The sequence below is a fragment of the Nycticebus coucang genome, chromosome 21, assembly GCF_027406575.1.
Source record: "Nycticebus coucang isolate mNycCou1 chromosome 21, mNycCou1.pri, whole genome shotgun sequence".
Classification (NCBI taxonomy): Eukaryota; Metazoa; Chordata; class Mammalia; order Primates; family Lorisidae; genus Nycticebus; species Nycticebus coucang.
The window spans coordinates 42,488,356-42,511,401 of NC_069800.1; the positions used below are offsets into that span (position 1 = coordinate 42,488,356).

At 43.4% G+C, this 23,046-nt stretch overlaps 1 protein-coding gene across 9 annotated transcripts in view; it reads right to left on the reverse strand.

The window, feature by feature from the left end:
• Window positions 1-23,046, reverse strand: part of LOC128574264 (RNA-binding protein 12) — a 39,262-nt gene that overhangs the window by 1,464 nt on the left and 14,752 nt on the right. For 8 of the 9 annotated variants that reach the window (XM_053574955.1, XM_053574958.1, XM_053574956.1 and 5 more), the window contains 12 exons: window positions 6,613-6,741; window positions 6,333-6,512; window positions 6,127-6,201; window positions 5,978-6,049; window positions 5,769-5,849; window positions 5,522-5,611; window positions 5,329-5,415; window positions 5,109-5,195; window positions 4,956-5,015; window positions 4,737-4,870; window positions 4,578-4,632; window positions 3,965-4,016 (listed from right to left, as the gene is read on the reverse strand). In XM_053574955.1, coding sequence (XP_053430930.1) covers window positions 3,965-4,016; window positions 4,578-4,632; window positions 4,737-4,870; window positions 4,956-5,015; window positions 5,109-5,195; window positions 5,329-5,415; window positions 5,522-5,611; window positions 5,769-5,849; window positions 5,978-6,049; window positions 6,127-6,201; window positions 6,333-6,512; window positions 6,613-6,741 — 1,102 coding nt within the window. Of the gene's footprint in view, window positions 1-3,964; window positions 4,017-4,577; window positions 4,633-4,736; window positions 4,871-4,955; window positions 5,016-5,108; window positions 5,196-5,328; window positions 5,416-5,521; window positions 5,612-5,768; window positions 5,850-5,977; window positions 6,050-6,126; window positions 6,202-6,332; window positions 6,513-6,612; window positions 6,742-23,046 lie in introns of those variants that run through there. The other variant, XR_008376656.1, reaches the window with a different exon arrangement.

The following is a 23,046-nucleotide window of genomic DNA, read 5'->3' on the forward strand; positions in this document are numbered from 1 at the left end:
TCAATGGATGTTAAAACTAAAAGAGTGGGCTTGGCACCTGCCACATACACCAATGGTTCAAACCTGGCCTGGGCCAGCTATACAATAATGACAACTGCAACAAAAAAATAGCTGGGCATTGTGGAGGGTGCCTGTAGACCCAACTATTTGGGAGGCTGAGGTGAAAGAATCTCTTGAGGTAAGAGTTTGAGGTTGCTGTGATCTGTGATGCCACGGCACTCCACCAAAGGTGACATACACTCTGTCTCAAAAAAATACATAAATAAAATTAAGAGTGTAGGCTCCACGCCTGTAGCACAGTGGTTATGGCACCGGCCACGTGCACCGAGGCTGGCAGGTTCGAACCCAGCCCAGGACAGCTAAACAATGACAACTGCAACAACAACAAAAAATAGTTAGGCATTGTGGCAGGCACCTGTAGTCCCAGCTACTTGGGAGGCTAAGGCAAGAGAATCGCTTAACCCCAAGAGTTTGAGGTTGCTGTAAGCTATGACACCATAGCACTTTACTGAGGGCGACATAGTGAGACTCCGTCTCAAAAAAAAACCTAGAGAGCCAGGCACAGTGGCTCACGCCCCAGCACTGTGGGAGGCTGAGGAGGGAGAATTGCTTGAGCTCAGGAGTTCAGTACTCGCCTGAGCGACAGTGAGACCCCCAACTCATGAAAAAAATAGAAAAATCCAGACGGGCGCGGCAGCAAGCGCCTGTAATCCAGCGGCTTCCAGAGGCTGAGGCAGCCCCCTGTACTCTGCTCAGGGGCATAGGGTAGGACTCTGTCTCAAAAAACCCCAAAAACCTAGAGTATAGCTGAGCACACCGTAGTGCATGCATGTGTAATTCCAGCTGCTTGTGAGGAAGAAGGGAAAGGATTGTGTTTAGGAGTTTGAGGCCAGACTAGGCATTCTCTTGCCTCATCCAGACAGCAAGATTCTGTCTCTAAAAAAAATTATTTTTAACTGGGGGAAAAGTTGATGAACAATCGGATATTTATATACTTCATAGTATCTTCTTCCTTTTTTTTTTCTTGATACAGTCTCACTGTGTCACCCTGGGTAGAATGTGGTGATGTCACAGCTCACGGCAACCTCAAACTCTTGGGCTTAAGCGATTCTCTCACCTCAGCCTCCCAAGTAGCTGGGACTACAGGCGCTTGCCATAATGCCTGGCTATTTTTTGGTTGTATTTATCATTGTTGTTTGGCAGGCCTGGGTTCGAACCTGCCAGTTCTGGTATATGTGGCTGGCACCCTAGCCACTGAGCTACAGGCGCTGAGCCTACAGTATCTTCTTTTTTTTTTTTTTGTAGAGACAGAGTCTCACTGTACCACCCTCGGGTAGAGTGCCATGACGTCACACGGCTCACAGAAACCTCTAACTCTTGGGCTTACGCAATTCTCTTGCCTCAGCCTCCCGAGCAGCTGGGACTACAGGCGCCCGCCACAACGCCCGGCTATTTTTTTTTGTTGTTGCAGTTTGGTCGGGGCTGGGTTTGAACCCGCCACCCTCGGCATATGGGGCCGGCACCCTACTCACTGAGCCACAGGCGCCGCCCCCTACAGTATCTTCTTAAAAGATCCTAATTACAAAGGGAAAAACAGTACTTTGTACAGTGGAGAAACCTGGTAGACATTACCTTAACCAAGTGATCAAAGTTAACATGATTGGTAATAGGACAAATCAACATCATTTGCCTCTTGATATGATGCGCTGAGAATAGACAGCAGCACTTCAGTGGTATTCCTGCCACAAATGTATAACCTGAATCTAATCATATATCAGGTAAACCCAAACTGAGGGACATTCTAGAAATTATCTGGCCTCTTCAAAAATGTTATTATCGGGCGGCACCTGTGGCTCAAGGAGTAGGGCACCGGTCCCATATGCCGGAGGTGGCGGGTTCAAACCTAGCCCCGGCCAAAAACAAAAACAAAAACAAAAAAAAAAAAAAGTTATTATCATGAAAGACATGAAGAACTCATCCAGATAAAAAGATAATCGAATACACTGTGTGACCTAAGATTTCTTTTTTTTAGAGACAGAGTCTCATTTTATGGCCCTCGGTAGGGTGCCGTGGCATCACACAGCTCACAGCAACCTCCAACTCCTGGGCTTAAGCGATTCTCTTGCCTCACCCTCCGGAGTAGCTGGGACTACAGGCGCCCGCCACAATGTCCAGCTATTTTTTTGTTGCAGTTTGGCCAGGGCTGGGTTTGAACCCACCACCCTCAGTATATGGGCCTGGCACCTCACCAATTGAGCCACAGGCACCACCCAGTGACCTAAGATTTTTTAATTTTTTGCTGTAAAAGACATTAGGACAGGCTCGGCACCCGTAGCACAGTAGTTATGGCGCTGGCCACATACACCAATGGTGGCGGGTTTGAACCCAGTCAGGGACAGCTAATGGATTGCAACAAATACCCGGGCGTTTTGGCAGGTCCTACTTGGGAGGCTGAGGCAAGAGAATCACCTAAGCCCAAGAGTTGGAGGTTGCTGTGAGGTGTGACACCATAGCACTCTACTGAAGGTGACATAGTTGAGACTCTGTCTCAAAAAAAGAAAAAGAAAGAAAGAAAGACAGAAAGAGAGAGAGAAGAAAGAAAGAGAAAGAAAAAAAGACAGACATTAGGACAACTGAATAAATGCTATAGGTCGGATATAGTTTGATGTTAATTTTCTCATTTTGAGAATTGGACTGTGGTTATGTAAGAAAATATCCTTGGGGGCAGCGCCTGTGGTTCAGTGAGTAGCGTGCCGGCCCCATATACCAAGGGTGGCAGGTTCAAACCCATCCTGGCTAAACTGCAACAAAAAAATAGCCCATTGTGGTGGGCGCCTATAGTCCCAGCTACTCAGGAGGCTGAGGCAAGAAAATCACCTAAGCCCAAGAGCTGGAGGTTGCTGTGAGCTGTGAGGCCATAGCACTCTAGATAAAAGAAAATATCCTTGATTTTGGAAAGGACACCCTGAAGTATTTAGGGGCCATGTGGATCATGATGGGTGTAACGTTGGTAGGGCCAGAAAGGCAAACTTGGGGCAGGGCAGTTCACCACAACATTCTCAAACATTTAAAAAATCTTAAAAATGTATATATGCACACACACAGAGTATACATATGAGAGTAAATGTGGAAAAATGTTAATGTTTAGGGATCTGCGTAAAGGTGAACAATAGCCCCTATGACTCAGACACTGATCCCTAAGTTCCAATGACATGAACTCTTATGACTATTCCTATAAATTTTTTCTAACTCTGAACTTATGTCAAAATACAGTTAAAGAGGGTGGCGCCTATGGCTCAGTGAGTAGGGCGCCGGCCCCATATACCAAGGATGGTGGGTTCAAACACAGCCCCGGCCAAACTGCAACAACAAAAAAAAATAGCTGGGCGTTGTGGCGGGCGCCTGTAGTCCTAGCTACTTGGGGCTGAGGCAAGAGAATCTCCTAAACCCAGGAGTTGGAGGTTGCTGTGAGCTGTGATGCCATGGCACTCTACCCTGCAAGGAGGCAACCAAAGCTTCCACCAATGCCCAAGTAAGTACCTGTGAGCTTCTAGGCGAAGATAATAATGATGATATAACAGCTACCATTTTTTAGAAAGCACTTAGTATGTACTATGCTTACTGCTTTATTCGCATCCTCTCCTTGAGTATTCAATATCCTAAAATATTGTCTTATTACAAAATCAAAACACATAGACACTAAGCAATATGCTCCAAGTTGTGTGGTGTGATGATTAGATTCCAAAAGCCTACTGGTAAAATCCTCCCTCTAAACAATGTAGGCAGGTTATTATGCTCCCCAACTCTCCTTTGCCTGTATAGACATGTCTTTCTAGATGTAGACCGGTGGTTCTCAACCTAGGGGTCGTGACCCACAGGAACTATATTAAAGGGCCACAGCATTAGTAAGGTTGAGAACCACTGGTGTAGACAGATCTACCTTTAAGTGGATGTGGGAACTCACCTGCACAGTAGGGATTACTGGGATTGAAGTTCAATGAAAATTCATGTGAGACCTGAGGACAAGAATGAAAATGAAGTTCTTCTCCCATGAACCTCTTTGTGGTAAGAATAAAGGCTCTATCTCTATGTATCAAGATTTCCACAGGAGCTATTTAGTCCTGAGCACTTGCTATACACACACACACACGTACAGGGACATGCTTGCAGGGTCTCTGCATCTTCTCTCTCTCTCTTTTTTTTTTTTTTTTGAGACAGAGCCTCAAGCTGTAGCCCTAGGTAGAGTGCCGTGGCATCACAGCTCACAGCAACCTCCAACTCCTGGGCTTAAGCGATTCTCTTGCCTCAGCCTCCCAAGTAGCTGGGACTACAGGCGCCCGCCACAACACCCAGCTATTTTTTGGTTGCAGCTGTCACTGTTATTTGGTGGGCCCAGGTTGGATTCAAACCCGCCAGCTCAGGTGTATGTGGCTGGCACCTTAGCCACTTGAGCCACAGGTGCCAAGCCGTGCATCTTCTCTTAATGCTGAGTGCTAGCACCAAGTAAGTTCACTGCATCACCCCAAATCAGAATCCTGAAACTGAAAATAGGAGTGAGGGAAAGGAAGAAAGCTCACCTGCCAATCAGGGGGTACTTGGGCCCCAAATCCAAATGCTGGGAACAGCTTGTCCCTGTAAGAAGACAATAAGTTGGGGAGGAGGCAGTGAGGGGGCTGTGAGCTCAGAGGCTAAAGCATTCGCAGGGCATGGGGACGGCTAAGAGAACAGCTACTCACGAGTCATAGTCTTGAACCACACTGCCCACACTCCACAGTGCTGTCAGGTACTCATTGACCCCTGTTGGACTCAGGTAGTGTAAGGAGTTGGGTGAAGAGGGGTCTCCATTGGATCCAGTAAAGTCTATGCCTACCTGGAAGGAGGTGAGAAAGGGAAGTGAAGACCACCTGGAGCTCCAGGTGGAGACCTGTTCTTTTGTGTCTAGTAAGGCAACTTACAGTGAAGTTGATCTGACAACCTCCCATCACGTAGTCCAAGAAGGAATACTCCGTTTCAACCTGCAGATGAAACCAGAGTCATGGCTGGGGTGACAGTGTTGAAATCATGGAGCTTAGGGATCAGAGCCTGGGTCATAAGAGCTACTGTCTCACCTGGCAAATTTTAACATGGATAGTTCCAGAATTCTTATAGTTTTTCTTTTTTTGCTGCTTCTCAGGATGGATACATTCAAACTGAGCCTGGTGAAAACAGAAAAATTAAGAATAGGAAACTCCCAGAGCATCAAAGACTAGAGGTGCCCTCTCCTCCCTCTCCCCCAAGCTATAACCATCTGTGCCCACTTCAATGCCCCTGAGCAGGGCCAGGGCTCACCGGGACTGCCTGCAGCTGGGCCAAGCTGGTATAGAAGGTACCAATGAGATCGTGTGAGCCATCGCTGTCATAATCAGAGCATCGCACCTGAGAGGAAGGTGTGTGTGGAAATAGAGAAATTAGGTGACAGGTAAGAATAAGTCCCTCCCCAGGCTCTCTTCCCTGTTCATCACTCAGAAGGCAAGCTCCTCACCTGGATGGGTGTGCTGGGGTCCCCACCACAGAAATGCTGCAGGGGGACTGAGAAGCGCTTCCATGTGGGGTTCAAGTTGTTCTTGATTACCTGAGGATGGAGGGTGAGGCTTCTTGTGAGCTGTGGCCTGGCCTATGAGGAGCTGCCACCTTTCCTACCCAGACTTTCTGTATTCCAAATTTTGCTAGTCACAAACCCTAGGAGTTTCTCTCCTACCTCACCCTACCCAATCCCAGGGTTTTCACACCTCAGATCTGTAAGTTAGGTGCCATTTCCCATCACCCTGGCGAAAGAACTCCAGGAATGGATCCGATTTTCCTAGGAAGTCCTGCCAATGCCACAGAGATCTCGGTTATAGGATTCAGGGAAAAACAACCACTATGTCAGCCCTCTGTCCCCCCACACCATCCCTATTCCCTTATTTCTTGGATTCCCAGGGCCTCCTTCTACACACACCTTCTTATCTAGGTTTCTGGCCTCCACTTCCATGTTTACCACACGACTGTCCTTCAACTCCTGAGCTGAGACCTAAATAAAGGATACTGTATCATGAATTCTTCATTGATAGAAGTCTGCACCCCTACCCTTACTGGGTTCTTCCTTACCATGATAGTCCCCCGCCCTGCAGGCTTTCCAGGCTTCAGCATCAAAGGTAGAGTCAGTCTCTGGCTAGACACAATCTGGAGCAAAGCAGCAAGTGGAGGGAGATCTCAGGCAGGGTTAGGTCCTGCTTACTTTCCCCACCTCCAGGATCCAGGCGCTCTTACAAAACACCTGTGTCTGAAGGATTCTAATCCTGGGCCTTACATACCTGTCCTAAGGAACACTCAGCCCCCCCTAGGAAGTCATCATCCCCCAGATCTGGTGTCTTGTTGTCTATGTCATAGATGCCAAAGCGTAGCTTCTGGACTGTCTCAAAATGGTACTCAAGCTGCAGAGTCTTGGAGAACTGAGGGCTTGAGCAGTTCCGCACTCGTTCAGTCCGGCCAAGCTGTAGGCAGAGGCCAATAAGCATCATAGTCATACACTCTTCACCCCAAATCTAGTCCTAGCCTCCCTCCACAACCTTAAACCTCCATGGTCCACCTCACCTCAGCCCAGCTGCCCCCTCCCACATCTTGTAAAAGGACGCAGAGTGGGTCAGACTTGGAGCCGATGTCCTTGTCAATAAGGTGGTCACAGGAAATGGACAGCTGAACCAAGGTCACACAGCAGGCCATCTAAGAGAAAAGGAGCCAGGTCAAGCACCGGAGACCCTACTTTCTTTACCCTTCCTTGACTATTGGTCTCAGGTAGGGCTTAATCTATATCCACCCCATCTCCCCCAAACTGACCCTCAGTCAATCCCTCCCCTAACACACCCCACAGTACCCACAGTGGTTCCTCATCATCTCCATTTGGAATGCTGTTATTAACCAAAGTTAGAACGATTTTTTAGAGTTCAACTTGCTTCACGTGCTGCCCTTCCACAGATGTCAGCCTCTGTTTGAATGCATCCAACAAGGGAAACCTCACTACTCTTTCAACCTATTCATCGGAAAAGTCTAGCTCCATAGTCCTAACCCAACTGACCCTAGTCTGTGGAATTCCCACTTCTACATATTTGTCTGTCTTCTTCTCCAGTCTAGGGCTCCATAGGAAAATCTTATTCTATCTCCTTATGAGAACCTATCTGAAACCTGGAAGCTGTGAATAGTCCTAGCTAAAATCCGGAGAAACAGCCCCAGTTCTTTTGATTTTTGCCTCTAGAATGTGGCCTGCAGACTTCTGCCATCCTGATTACTCCGTTGGAGGTTCCCTGAGGACAGATCCAGAGCAAAATACATGCTCCCCCAAGGGAGCAGAACCACAACTTTCCCCAAGTCACAATCTGAATTCCATGCCTGTCACCTCGCATGCTCTCTGAGGCTGTGTTTTCACAGTACAGAGACAAATGAAAAGAACGCTCATTTCATTATTGCTGAGAACAGCAAAAAACTTAACGCAGCTTAAAGGACTGTCAATTAGCTGGTGATTAGATTATGGTGTGTTTGACCAATGGAATGCTGAGTAGTCACTAAGAAATAATTAGGCATGGGTGGCACCTGTGGCTCAGTGAGTAGGGCGCTGGCCCCATATGCCGAGGGTGGTGGGTTCAAACCCAGCCCCGGCCAAACTGCAACAAAAAAATAGCCGGGCGTTGTGGCAGGCGCCTGTAGTCCCAGCTACACGGGAGGCTGAGGCAAGAGAATCACGTAAGCCCAAGAGTTAAGAGGTTGCTGTGAGCCGTGTGACGCCACGGCACTCTACCCGAGGGCGGTACAGTGAAACTCTGTCTCTACAAAAAAAAAAAGAAAAGAAATAATTAGGGCAAAATTTTATTGATATTATATGAAAAAATAAAGTTGTAAAAGATGCTGAATATGATTCCACTTGTGGCGGCTCAGTGGGTAGGATGCCCGTCACATACATGGAAGCTGGCAAGCTCGAACCCAGCCTGGGCCAGCTAAAACAACAATGACAATTGCAACAACAAAAAAAAACAGTCAGGCATTGTGGCAGGCACCTATAGCCCCAGCTACTTGGGAGGCTGAGGCAAGAGAATCACTCAAGCCCAAGAGTTTGAGGTTCCTGTGACCTGTGATGTTACGGTACCCTACCCCAAGGTGACAGCTTGAGATTCTGTCTCAAAAAAAAAAAAAAAAAGCTGAATATGATTTCACTTTAAATTGTGTAAGTGTATATACAATAGATTTTAATATATATAAAACAAATAAATACACAAAAATATGGAAGTTACACCAAATAATTATAGTTTTAGGTAGCTCAAAGGAACAGAAAGAAGGTGAAATGTTTTTGTTTTTATTTTTTTTAAACAGGCCTGGGCCAGGTTTGAACCTGCCACCACCGCTCTAACCACTTAGCCACAGATGCCCAGCCCAGAAGGTGAAAATGTTATCAATTCTACACACTTCTGTACTGTTTCAATGTTTTATATTGTTTATTTTGTTTTGTTTTAGATTAGTAAGAGAAAGGTTTATTTCTGAATACCATGAGCACGGGGGCAACCACAAGAATGATTACCTCATTAGCTCCCTCTATCCCTCATCTACACCTCAAGTCCTCCTATTCATTCTAAGCTCAAAGCCTCTACACTTCTAGTTCCACAACCCCTACCTAACTTTAATCCTTGAAGTCCCTTGGCTCCTCCCTGGTTTCTCCTTTTTAGCTCTATCCCACCTAGTCATACCTGATGCCAGCTTCCAGTCTCCAACCTAATTAAAAGCCCTGTATAGGGGCAGCGCCTGTGGCTCAGTCGGTAGGGCGCCGGCCCCATATACCGAGGGTGGCGGGTTCAAACCTGCCCCGGCCAAACTGCAACCAAAAAATAGCGGGTGTTGTGGCGGATGCCTGTAGTCCCAGCTACTTGGGAGGCTGAGGCAAGAGAATCGCTTAAGCCCAGGAGTTGGAGGTTGCTGTGAGCTGTGTGAGGCCACGGCACTCTACCGAGGGCCATAAAGTGAGACTCTGTCTCTACAAAAAAAAAAAAAAGTCCTGTATAAATGCCCACTGTCCTTAGGTTAAGAGCCAAACAGCCCAGGAGGGAGACCTTGTCACACAACTCCAGCGGGCCTATCCACACAGAATTTGGTAATTGTACAATATGGTGACCCTGTTCCCAGTTCAACTTTCAAAGGCCTTACGAGTCTGCTATCAGCTCTACCTCCTGCCACTTACCTACCCATCCAACTAGTTATTCAAAGTGATTTGTGGTTCATCAAATGCACACACACTGTCACTTCTGACTTCCCTGCCTCACAAGTGTCTTGTCATCCAGGCGTCTGGCAATAACATTATTCCTTTATGAAGCTTTGCCCATCTTTCCCAGGTAGGATTTTCTTATCTGTCATCCAGATGACTGGTTTCCTCATTAGCCTTTCTGCAACCACACACAGATTTCTGTGTTTATTGGCCAAAAAGAAACCAAATCATGGCTCGGCACCCATAGCACAGTGGTTATGGCACCAGCCACATGCACCGAGGCTGGGGGGTTCAAGCCTGGCCAGGGCCAGCTAAACAATGACAACCGCATAAGAAAATAGCCGGGTATTGGGGTGGGCACCTGTAGTCTCAGCTACTCGGGAGGCTGAGGCAAGAGAATTGCTTAAGCCCAAGAGTTTGAGTTTGCTGTCAGCTGTGACGCCACAGCACTCTACCGAGGACGACACAGAAAGACTGTCTCAAAAAAAAAAAAAGAAAGAAAGAAACCAAATCATGTCGCTTCTCTGCTTACAACTCTGGAGTGGCTTCACCAAACACTCAAAATAAAATCCAAAGTTCTTACCATGGCCTAGAACTATAGCTGACTATCATCTCTATATTACTAGTACTAGTGCTTAGCACAGGCAAGTGCTTGAAATAGTTGGTACACATAACTGTCAGTGAGTGTGCTTTTGCTCAACTCACACTTCAGGCCATTTTCATGTAAACTAATGTCCAGCAATAAACCTTCCCTATCCTGATCTTGTACAGTTAAGCTTTAAAGTTTAAACACAGGACTCCTACAACTCAGTATTAAATGATAGTCAATTTAAAGATGAGGAAAAGATTTGATCAGACACTTCATAAATGAATCAGAAATAAGGAAATGATCCACACCATCAGTCATCAGGGAAACACAAAACCACAAGGAAATACTGTCACGTACCCACAGTGAATAAAACTGAAAGGACTGACAAGGCCAGATTTTGGCAAGGATGTTGTTAGTGAAGTATTAAATATACAACTCTGGAAAACACTCTGGCAGCTTATCAGAAAACCAAACATATACCTAGCCCGAGTAATTCCACTCCTACATTTTTATCCAAAAGAAGTGAAAACATTATGTCCACAAAGATTTTTACAAGAATGTTCATAGCACTTTATTGACGATAGCCAAAAACTTAAAAAACAGCCTAGGTATTTATCAATATGAGAATGGATAACTGTGATTATTTACCAAAAACTATTCAGCAAAAACAAACTACTAATATCTGTAACACAGATATATTTGAAGGGTAAAATAGATTCCAACAGGCAAAACCTATCCCAAACAGTGTTTGCCCTCCCTGCTTCCCAAGAAGGGTAGGTACTAACGGAAAAGAAAACTCTAGGAAGGAATGGAGAAATTCCTCTGAAAGATAGGAACGTATGTTACAGGAAAATATACATTTGTCACTTTATTCTATTTTTTTTTTTTTTTTTGTAGAGACAGAGTCTCACTTTATGGCCCTCGGTAGAGTGCCGTGGCCTCACACAGCTCACAGCAACCTCCAACTCCTGGGCTTACGCGATTCTCTTGCCTCAGCCTCCCGAGTAGCTGGGACTACAGGCGCCCGCCACAGCACCCGGCTATTTTTTTGTTGCAGTTTGGCCGGGGCTGGGTTTGAACCCGCCACCCTCGGCATATGGGGCCGGCGCCCTACTCACTGAGCCACAGGCGCAGCCCCACTTTATTCTAAAGGTACACTTACATCTGATTGTAAAAAAAAGTTTTTTTGAGACAGAGTCTCAAGCTGTCACCCTGGGTGAAGAGTGCTGTAACATCATAGCTTACAGCAACCTCCAACTCTTGGCTCAAGCAATCCTCTTGCCTCAATTTTTCTATTTTTAGTAGAGATGGGGGTCTCAATTTTTGTTGAGGTGTTCTCTAACTCATGAGTGCAATCTATATAGATAAATCTATCTATCTATCTAAACTTTGCTGCATGCTGAAAGTTTTCATAATAAAACTTGGGAGGCTCGGTGCCTGTGGCTCAAGCAGCTAAGGCACCAGCCACATACACCTGAGTTGGCAGGTTCGAATCCAGCCCAGGCCCGCCAAACAATGATGGCTGCAACCAAAAAATAGCCAGGCATTGTGGCAGGCGCCTGTGGTCCCAGCTACTTGGGAAGTGGAGGCAGGAGAATCGCTTGAGCCCAGTAGTTGGAGGTTGCTGTGAGCTGTGATGTCACAGTAGTCTACCCAGGGTGACAGCTTGAGGCTCTTTCTCAAAAAAAAAAAAAAAAAAAAAAACTTTGGGGAAAATTTAAATGGGAGACTAGAGGACCTCCCCCTGGTAAGAAGTGAACAAAAGCTTTAGCAGTGATTACCTGGGGTAGTGAGATTACAGGCAACAAGGAGCTGTTGTCTTCTCACTCCATGACTTCTCAGAGCCCCCAGAGAGATGCTCAGGGCCAAACACATGCAGTAGGCCAGGAGTGCCTGCTTGTGCTAAAGCATTCTTTCCTAATCGTCATAACACTTTTCCCAGAATACACGCTTTTTCAGTTTCTTTGTTGAACTCAGACTCAAACATCAACCATATTGTGTGGACTTGCATGTGCCTCAGTAGCATATGGAGCTGGACTTTTCACTGAAGTGAAGCTATTATGGTGGCCTGGCTTCCATTCTGAGAGGTCAGAACTTCTGTGCAACCACACTGTTTTGTTTTTCAAAGATCAGCCTCTTCTTTCTCATCAGAATGGGCAACCCTTTATAAACAATTTTTTACAATGTGTGGTTTTCTATCCCTTGAGCCATATTCCCCTTACATGACCTATAATCCACGATGTTATTAGTCTCCTCTAAATCCTATTTATCTCCTTTGAAATCTACCTCTACTTGGAAATTTTTGATTAAAACATTCTTCTCAGCACAGCACCCGTACACGTGGTTATGGCGCCAGCCACATACACCGACACTGGTGGGTTTGAACCTGCCCAGGGCCAGCTAAACAATGACAACTGCAACAAAAAACGTTGCGGGGTGTTGTGCGGGCACCTGTATACAGTCCTAGCTACTTAGGAAGTTGAGGCAAAAGAATCTCTTGAGTCCAAGAGTTTGAGATTGCTGTGAGCTGTGACACCAATGCACTCTACTGAGGGCGACATAGTGAGACTCTGTCTCAAAAACAAAACAAAACATTCTTCTCTTGGGGCTAAGAGTGGTGGCTCACACCTCTACCCCTATGAGGCAGAGGTAGATGGATTGTTTGAGCTTACAAGTTTGAGATCAGCCTGAGCAAGAGTGAGACCCTGTCTCTAAAAAAAATAGCTGGGCTTTGTGGGTGGGCACCTATAGTCCCAGTTACTCAGGAGTCTGAAGCAAGAGAATCACTTGAGCCCAGAAGTTTGAGGTTGCTGTGAGCTCTGATGCCATAGCACTCTATCCAGGGTGACAAAGTGATACCATCTCAAAAACAAGTAAACAAACAAAAACCCTCTTCTCTCCTGTACCTGTTTTTTTCATGTTTTAATTATCCTGTCTCTCTTGAACAGCTACTTACTTTAAACCAGACTCATTTGCTTTCCCTTAGTACCATTAAATAACGAACCCCATGGGACTTTCAACCTACTTTTTAGGACCAAAATTTTACAAAACCTTATTAAATATCACATTTGAGTCAAAAAGAGAAGTCATAAAATTTATATTTTTATATTTTTATAAGAGAGGTTGGACTAGTCTTGCCAGATCTCTATGCACTCTTGTCAACCAGCACATTTTATCTACATGTCCATCATGGTCTAATTGGCCTCACCGATTGCATTCGGTCCTCCACCGCCCCCCACCCCAATCTGTTCTCTGTTTAAGTAAGACACCTCTGACTCCAATCCGACAAAATCCTGTTTCTCATAATCCTCTCAAAATGTGTAATTTGTATTTCCCCTTAGATTAAAATTCAACAAAGGGACCACACCAGCCATGTTGCCATTCCAGTGACTGGCACATAATAGGGTACTCTATTGAAATCTGTTAAATGAAGGAATGCCAGGAAAGAACTGATAACCCAAGGATCTCCAGAAATAATCCAAATCTAGCCCTGACCTGCTGCTTAAGACATTTAAGGTTGAGAGCTTTTTAGGAACATCCAACACAAAATACCAGCTTGTTCTATCTATATATGCCACCACTACTCATCCATTTCCATTTGGAGCAAGTCAGCAATTGCAAATGGAAAACAGCCAAGTGTAGAGCACCAACCATTTCTGCAGTTCCTTTTTACCACTTGACATTCTCATTTGCCTCCACTTCTCCTTGTTTTCCTGTTTACTCTTACTGCCAACCTTCAAGTGCCCTGGTCGGCACACACTCTCACTGTCCCTTAAATAAGCCACATTTATTCTCGTTTTTAGATCTTACAATTCACAAAACATCAGAAATAAAAAGGAACTAAGAGATCACCTAACCCAAGTCCCTCAATCCAAGGAATACACAATCCAGCTAAGGCCACATACATGGCTAAGTGAAAGGAGGACTAGAATTCACATACTCTGACTCTCACACGCTCCAGAACTTTGGACGGTAGTTATATTCTTCTCTCCTGGAAGAGCCTCCCTTCTTATAGTCAATAGCAATCTGATTAGTGGGCAAGAGTACAGGTTCTGCATTTAAGTGACCAGGTTCCAAATACTGGCCTTACTCCTTCCTAGCTAATATACCACGTTAACGTCCTATCAAGGTAACCTGGGCATAAGATTCTTAATATTACTAAAGATAAAGTGAATATATTCTATTTCTAAAGATGTATGCAAGGTGCTTCCTATAGAGTGTAGAACTACTATACCCATGTATTATCTACCCTGTTTCCCCGAAAATAAATAAGACAGTGTCTTATTTTAAGGTGTGCTCCCAAAGATGCGCTAGGTCTTATTTTCAGGGGACGTCTTATCTTTCCTTTAAGTAGGTCTTATTTTCAGATGATGTCTTATTTTCGGGAAAACAGGGTACTACCATCATCGTTTTTCAAGCCTAGCTCACATACATTCCCCTTTTCATGATCTTTCCAGCACTCAGTAAGTTCTTACTCTGGGTTACTATACTCAATTCATACCACACAATTGCTTTGTGTCAATGTCTCTCCAGCTTCTTATCTGTCAATTAAATGACAAGTCTTAAGTTAAATCAATGGTTCTCAACCTGTGGGTTGCAACCCACGCAGCATTAGGAAGGTTGAGAACCACTGGGTTAAATGCTGCTTCAGCAACTCCTGCCATAAAGCACAGACCTAAAAATACAATGAGAATTCAAAACACCTGTGGGAAGTTTGCTGCAGTATGCTGGAGCAGGCTTGTGTGACTTTCAAGAGACAACCATAAAATGTTAAAGAATTTTGCAAACAGGTAGCCTCTGTTTTAAACCACAGAAACTGAGCAAATGCTCAAGTCAGGACTTCCTTTGCCCTGCCAGCCAGTGTACCAGAGGGAATCACACTCTCCGCTAACAGGGAACTACTTGCCTTCATTTTCTATGGCATCCTCGCCCTGCCTTGGGAGGTTCTAACTCTGTTCTTCATAAATCCTAGAACAGATGTTTTTTCCTGGGTCGAGATCAATTCAGTGCCAAAAGAGCTGCAATTCATCCATCAGTCCTTACACTGCCCTCTTCCACTCCCAAAGCCCTAACCACAAAAGGCATTAGACTGCAATTCTAACTTCCTTTAATCCACCAAGGTAATGCCCTCTGAAGTTGCAGAGAGGTGGCAAGGAGAACCTATAAAAAACTTAAGTATCTGAGTGGCAGGATCAGTCCTTTAACAAACCAAAGTCATGCTCATACTCCTACCTTGGTATGCTGGAGCAGCTCACAGATGCTGGATCAAGTCTTGAAAGTTAATGAAGAAATCCTCCATAGGCTCCCAAAAAGGAACTATCTACTGAATACTTTTCCCCATAAGGTCGGAAAAAACTACACCCACCACCACCACTTTCTTTACTTCTCAGCCTCAGAGCAACATGGAGTTGTTAACTAGTTTCTTTTATCCCTGCTTCTCTAACTCAGGAATTCTCCAAAGTTAGCACTTTCAGGGACATTCTTTATAGGTCACAAACTGAACCCAAAATGCAAATCCTGGACAGGAGTGATGGCTCATGCCTGTAATCCTAGCACTCTGGGAGGCCAGGGCAGGTGGACTGCCTGAGCTCAGGAGTTTAAGACCAGCCTAAGCAAGAGCAAGACCCCACCTCTAAAAATAGCTGGGAGTTGTTGTGGGCGCCTGTAGTCCCAGCTACTTGGGAAGCTGAGGCAAGAGGATCACTTGAGCCAGAGTCTGGGGTTGCTGTGAGTTATGACATCATGGCACTCTACCTAGGGCAACAAAGTGAGACTCGAAAAAAAAAACAAGCATGCACACACACAAATCCTTGCCATAAACTATACTTCTTTATATTTGTTCATACATATAACTAAGGGCTACTAAAATAGTCTACATAAGCTGAAATTTTAAATAAATTTGGTTTAGACCCATGTACTACTAAAAAGTTTAGCTGCCATGAAGTATTCATTCAGCAATGCTGCATTGGATGTGCACACAAAAAGTGAAAAGTGGAAAAATATGGTAAAGGTTTGTTAAAGGACTGATCCTGCCACTCAGATACTTAAATGGCCATAGGGTTTCCTAGCCTACTGTACTGGGTGAAGGTCAAAACAATGTGTAAGCCATTAATCCAATTTCAATGTCCCCAAAGACTTCCCCCAAAGTTTAACAAATCTAACGTGAGCCCAACCTGTCAAAGAGAATCTAGCTTAAGGACAGAATTGGATTTGGGGAGGGAAGCAAACTAAGGAATGCATAGTCTTCAAGCAGGATAGGATTCTTTTGGAATGGGAGTATGTCTCTGCCCAGAGACTCTTAATATGATTTCAAAGCCTCTACTTGCCTACTTCAAATTAAGTTCAGGTTCCACTCTAATCATGAACTTGACTGCAGAGGCTGAACAGCTTTATAGATGGGTAATGTAGTCTGCCTCTCCACTCTCACTTGGGAACTGAGAAATTGAAAAAGCACTGGAGCAGGATGATAACCCCTGTGCCAGCAGGCTCAGGATCCATGATAGATGAGTGCTGGCAGTGGCCCCCATCTTTTCCCCCCACAGTCAGAGAGAGGCAGGGAACAGAAGGGCTCTACCTCTGAAGTCATGCGAGTATCTATTATTAAAACAATTTCTGCTCACCCCTTCCTATCAAGGAGATTTTGGACAAGTTATTAAGTTTCTCTGTGCCTGGTTACCCAACCTGCAAAGTGGCAACACTTCACAACACCACCAACTTTACAAAGGTATTGTATTAACGAGGTCAAACATTGCAAGTGGCCTGTTTGGCACAAAGCACTCAGTTCAAATCAACTGCTCCTTTCAGTGCTCACAAATGTGCAAGTCCTATCTTTAGGTCCTTTGCAATATCATTTACTCCTTGATTGATGGGATACCCAGGAGGAACATCTCTGGTCTACCAGCTCTAGACGATCTAACCGGCATGGCAGGACGTGGACAACCTCCAAAAGGGGAAATGAAGACCATTCCCCTTTGAAGCTCTCAAGCTGCAGTGTGGACCCACTTCCACACAAGAACAGTCTCACATTAGAGCAGTAGCCAGATCAAAATTTGTAGTTGTATTCCTGATCTCTTTTTAACGTCCAAATTTACTGCAGAGTTCCAGAAATGCCAAGAATGGCTATGTTCACCAGGAAGCTTAAAACTGGATGAGATTATCTTTCTTAATCCCATTTTATAGAAGAAAAAGGGATTTATCCTGGGTCATAGCAACTGACAAAACTATGACCTGATTTCCTAGGAATGTGATTTGTCTCTACCACATTTCAGCAATAGCTCACGTTTTGTAATCCAGCCTAAAGTCCACCTGGTCACTAGAAGTAGTGAGGTTCATACAGCCTCTCCCCATGACTTATACTAACTAGCCTTGCACACACATGGAAAATAATTCTCTTTGACTGCAGGGGCAGGGAGAGAGGAATTGGACTCCACTTTTATAGGATGACTCCACATTTATAGTATGTCATCAAAGGGATAAATTTTAAATAGCAAGCATAAATAGTGTAAATAAAGGATTCACTTCAGAAAAATGGGATATAAAAACTTTCAAAGAACATCCATGTGGTAGTCAATTCTGCTTCATTTCAGCCTACTGGATTTACATTCTTTTAATTCCTCTCTATCATGCTGTGGGGTCTGGACAGATGAATTAAAAGAATGTAAATTCTTTTAATGTGGGGTCTGGACCACAGCATGATAAAGAGGACCTGGACCATTGAACAGTACTGGACCACCTTCCTGAACATGTCCAGACCAGAGCATCCCCAGAAACTTGTGCAACTCCAGTGTGCAGGGACCTATGACACAAATGAAGCGGAGTGAACGAACAAAAGCGGTATACCAAAGCTCTTGGAAAAAAAACATACCTATTGTTCCTTAGTTTCCCCTACCCTTCCCTGAATAAATTGTTTTGGGATACTTGGGCGAGCTTAAGGATCACTCTTCAGAATTTGCATGTTAGGGAAGTAGAAAAATAAAGGGAGGATTTCAACAATAGGAAAACTATATGCACACTAGTTCATACTTGTTCCTTTCTAACCATGATTTAGCAACTGGCCCAGTTCAGTACAAGCATAAGCATAACCAAACACTTACTTGTATAACTTAAGGATATAAACTCTCGAATTACAAGCATTTTATTTTGCTTCTTTTTCCACTATTTTTCCAAATTTTCCAAAATTTTTCCAAATTTGCTTTTGTGTATATGTGTGTGTGTTTGAGACAGTCTCACTGTTACTCTATGTAGAGTGCTGTGGCTTCACAGCTTCTAGTAACCTCAAACTCCTGGGTATGAGCAATCCTCTTGCTTCAGCCTCCTGAATAGCTCGGATTATAGGCACCTGCCAAAACACCTGGCTATTTTTTCTATTTTTAGTACAGACAGCGTCTTCTTGCTCAGGCTGTTCTCCACCTTCTCAGCTCGAGCAATCCACCTGCCTTGGCCTCCCAGAGTGTCCACCAATGTTTAAGTGCTGGGTGCACAACACAGGTCAAAAATTTTGTTAGCATGGGATACAGTTACAGCTAACTTGTGTATATTCATATGAATTTTTTTTTTGGAGACAGAGTCTCACTCTGTCACTCTTGGTAGAGTGCCATGGCATCATTGCTCACAGCAACCTCAAACTCCTGGACTTAAACGATTCTTTTGCCTCAGCCTCCCAAGTAGCTGGGACTACAGGTGCCCGACACAACACCCAGCTATTTTTTTCTTTTTAGAGATGAAGTCTCACTCTAGCTCAGACTGGTCTAAATCTGTGAGCTCAGGCCATCCACCCGTCTCAATCTCCCAAGTGCTGGGATTACAGGCGTGGGCCACTGTGCCCAGCCTGAAATTGCCTTAAAAGCTTAAATGAAGGAAATAGATGTTTTTAATTCCAACCTATCAATTCAATGGTCATAGAAACAAAGCAGTTATCTACTTCAGGAAGTAGCAGGTACATTAATCCTTTCATCACTTTAGCCAGATTAATAGCCGGATTCTGCTGGTTTCGTAGCCCACACCACAGAAGTTATGTATAAAGGCTATACCACCCTCCCACCCCCATGCAACCTAAGTGTAGTGGGAGGTGGCCATTAACAAACTTCTGCTGGGCCTGTAATCCTTACACTCTGGGAGGCCAAGGCAGGAAGACTGCTTGAGGTCAGGAGTAAGAGACCAGCTGGGCAATAGCAAGACCCTGTTTCTATTTAAAAAAAAAAAAAAAAGGAAGGAAGGAAGGAGAAAAATTAGCCAAGCATAGTGGGGTGTGCCTTTAGTCCCAGCTACAGGGGAGGTTGAGGCAAGAGAATCGCTTGCACCCAGGAATTTAATTGCAGTGAGCTACGATGACACCACTACACTCTACCATGGCAACAGAGTGAGGCTGTCTCAAACTTTCAAGTGGAACAAAAGAAAAAGGAGGAAATACCGTTTCCCCGAAAATAAGACAGTGTCTTACTTCAGTGCTCCCAAAGATGCGCTAGGTCTTATTTTCAGGGGACGTCTTATCTTTCCTGTAAGTAGGTCTTATTTTCGGAGGATGTCTTTTTTTCGGGGAAACAGGGTAGCACACCAGTTGGTATGATTTAAAACCCCTAAGTAGGTGAATTTCTTTATTTTACCCTTCTTAAATCACTCACTCTGTAAAGACTAACAGGTGATTTGTTTAGTGTAAATGTCTCCTAGTCCTAGTTACCAGCAAATTTACTATATAAGCAGGCAAAAGGTAAAAACTAGTAGCTGCATATTGAAGGAAATGAAACACCAAAGGATAGTAGTCTATTTGAAAATAAAGCACCACTCCTGGGAAGAGTTAAGTTGACTCAACACCCTTGACTCTGTTCCCATTGAACTGTTTTCCTGGTCATTGCTCCATTTCCCCCAAATAGTCACTTCCTTCCCTCAACATGAAATGGCAAGCCATCAGTTGATCAATAAAAGTGACTTGAAATTATTAAGGTCAAAATCCAGATGTCTGGAACTGTTGCCAATTCCAGTGCTCCGCTGTGCCATTTACCACGTCTATTCAACTGTTTGCTGAGTCTGTAAACTTTAACCATCAGCATTTTCACTGGAGGTCAGTCCAGTGACAGAATTCAAGGTATACAGTTAATGAGTTTGCCCCCAGACTTTTAGAGTGCTGCCCTTCTGTCCATGGGGCTGAAATGTTCACATCAGGTGGCTTTTTACTCCTTCTGGACTCTTCAGGAGTACAGCAATATGTAGAAAATCATGCCACCTTGGTTGCTCATTGTTACTTATGTTGATCCAGAAAAGGAGTCATACTTTAGGATGCTGTCGAGACTCTGGGACACAAAATAGCCCAAAGCACCAAGAATAAATCCAGGAATAGCACAGTAAAGAATTAACATTTACCTGAACAGGCACCAATAGAAGATGAACGAATGTTGCTGAACAGACAGGTTTTCCCAGAAAAGTCAACTAGAGCAATCAGAGAATTACACTAATCAAGTATACACTTTCCAGAACATTTAAAGTCAATGTGCTCTATCAGATTTTATACTAAAAAGATGAAACAAATCAAACTTTGTAATAAGAAAGTAAAGTCATTTAGATTCTACCATATCCCTCAAAAACCCTACTTTTGGGAAAACAGCGATGATGCCCATAATAAATAAACTATTGTCTGGCCCAGATGTAGTGAGTTACCTCAATTGGTTGTTCAGTCAGTTACAGATCAATCTACTTGTTCTACTCTTTCCCCCTCCTCAATACTGCACTTCAGTCTTTGAAAAAAATAAAATTAAAAAATAGAGATTAACTACAAATTATAGAAGTGATCTCCCCTGAACAAGAAAAAGAGACATATTACCACACAGGTCACCCCTTTCAGATGGTAAAAGCCATTGTGGATATATGTAGGCTGGTTTTCAGAGATTTTTCCAACGCTTACTCAAACCTTAATTATTTTAAAATGGCTCCACTACCACCTTGCATTATGTACGCCTAGTCATCTAGTCTAATACTCACTAAAACAAGCTGGGATTTAAGATCAAATACAAGTTAAACTCTTTCATGATAAAAATTTTAAGTATTTTTCAAGAGCTTTGATTATAAGGTACAGCCTACTAGTTTCACTGCAACTCTAGACTTTTTTTTAAAGGACTCTAGACTTGCTTTTTGTACAAGTTGAACACATGTGGAAGAGACAAAAATCACAGTATCAATGTCAGAAAGCAGCAGTATTTTCAATTCCTCTTTTCTTCCCTACTCTAGTACCTCACATACTAATGCAAAAACAAAAACCTTTAGGTGTATACATTGAGAATCTATACTCTGAAGATTTCTCTTCCCATTCCCTACTGTAATCAGTTTTTAAACATAATTCACAGACTTGTTTAAAATTCCTGTAAAAAGGAGCATCCACATAAAAGTAGTTTGCTAGCAAAACACACACATAAATAAAATTCTAAAAAGGTATAGATACCACAGACTTGACCTAGAATCAAGTCTCCTCCCTGCCGTTTCAGGTATCCTCTTCTTTTCACACTTCAGCATTAGAAGACAAGGACAACCAACCATTGTTACTTCCAAGATCACCAAATCCACCTTTCCAAAGGTACGTATTTTCAGTTTAAAAAAATATATGTAATAATGTTGTAGCTCATTGAAGTACTTTTGTGCAATTAAAGCATTAAAAGCATCAGCCTGTTTTATTTTGTGACAAGTTTATTGAACAGTATTCAAGACTTTATAAACAAAAACCTTTCCTGAATGATGCCTAGGCAGTATTTGCTGGCAATGTTGTAGCCACAATGGCAAAGAGCCATTTTATCCTGTTTGGTTTCTGAAGTTTGGACTAGTGTAGAACTGCCAGTGCAACAATTTAACGTGGCAATTTTACAAAGGTGGGAAGTAACTTTTAAATTGTCCACCACCAGAAATTCTTTCCAAAATGTCTGACTAGCAGCAATTATACATTTTCTTGTTTTCCAAGTGTTCTTAAAATCGATGACTGTGTTTTACTTTTAACTTGGCCCACACCTGTACACAATCACAGAATTCAGTAAAAAGGCGTCATAGTTTGGTTTTTATGTGAAGGTGAGTATTTCCACCTAAAAATGTGTATGTTTGCTTACTTCCATGCAGTCCTAGATTTTCTTTTTTTTTGTAGAGACAGAGTCTCACTGTACCGCCCTCGGTAGAGTGCCGTGGCGTCACACAGCTCTCAGCAACCTCCAACTCTTGGGCTTATGTGATTCTCTTGCCTCAGCCTCCCGAGCAGCTGGGACTACAGGCGCCAGCCACAACACCAGGCTATTTTTTTTTTGGTTGCAGTTTGGCCGGCCTGGGTCTGAACCCGCCACCCTCGGCATATGGGGCCGGCGCCCTACTCACTGAGCTACAGGCGCCGCCCAGCAGTCCTAGATTTTCATTCAGTGGGTTAACACTGACTTTAGCTATACTGAATATCATTATCAGAAATTTTGAATTAAAGTTCCTTAATGGAATTTTCATCATTGGTGCTTTGACCATTTGTAGTACAAAGCCAGGAATTATATTTCACTTAACACTGTAATTTTTTTGTTTAAAGCCACTAGTAATTGTACATCTAAACTACTGTGTAAACATAGAACACACCTCCAAATTATGCTGTGAACTAAATATTTCACTAAAGTTCAGAAAAGTTTACAAGTTTGCTTATTTATAAAATACATTTGATTTCTCTAATCCTTTAAACCAAAAGAAAAATGAACACCAATAAAAACTCAGAAGGAAAAAAATTAAACCTAATGGAAAAGATTCTCTCCCATTGTCACCAAAAGTAAACAATAAAATTTACACATAAAATTGAAAATATCATGTTTACAAATGCACACAACTTTGAGCAAAGCTTTACAAATCCTTCATACCATACAAAGCAAGTTAGAAAAGTGTAAATTCATTGACACCCCAAACCTAGTTCCTAGAAGAAAATTTGTAGAAAGGTATGAATAGTTTCACAGAACATTTTTCAAGAATGTTTTTAAAACTGAAACTCCAATGCCCAGAACAAGATAAACAGTATGCCAGTTAGCACTATGTTAATAAGTCTCAGATACACAAAAATCAAGTTCCAAAGGGCAAAGTATTTAATTACATTTCACAACGAGCAGCACTGTTGTGATTCAATGAAATATGAAACACAGTTCTCTCCAATTTCTACACAAACCACTATTTTCTTAATTTATTAATTCAATGAACAATGCAATCA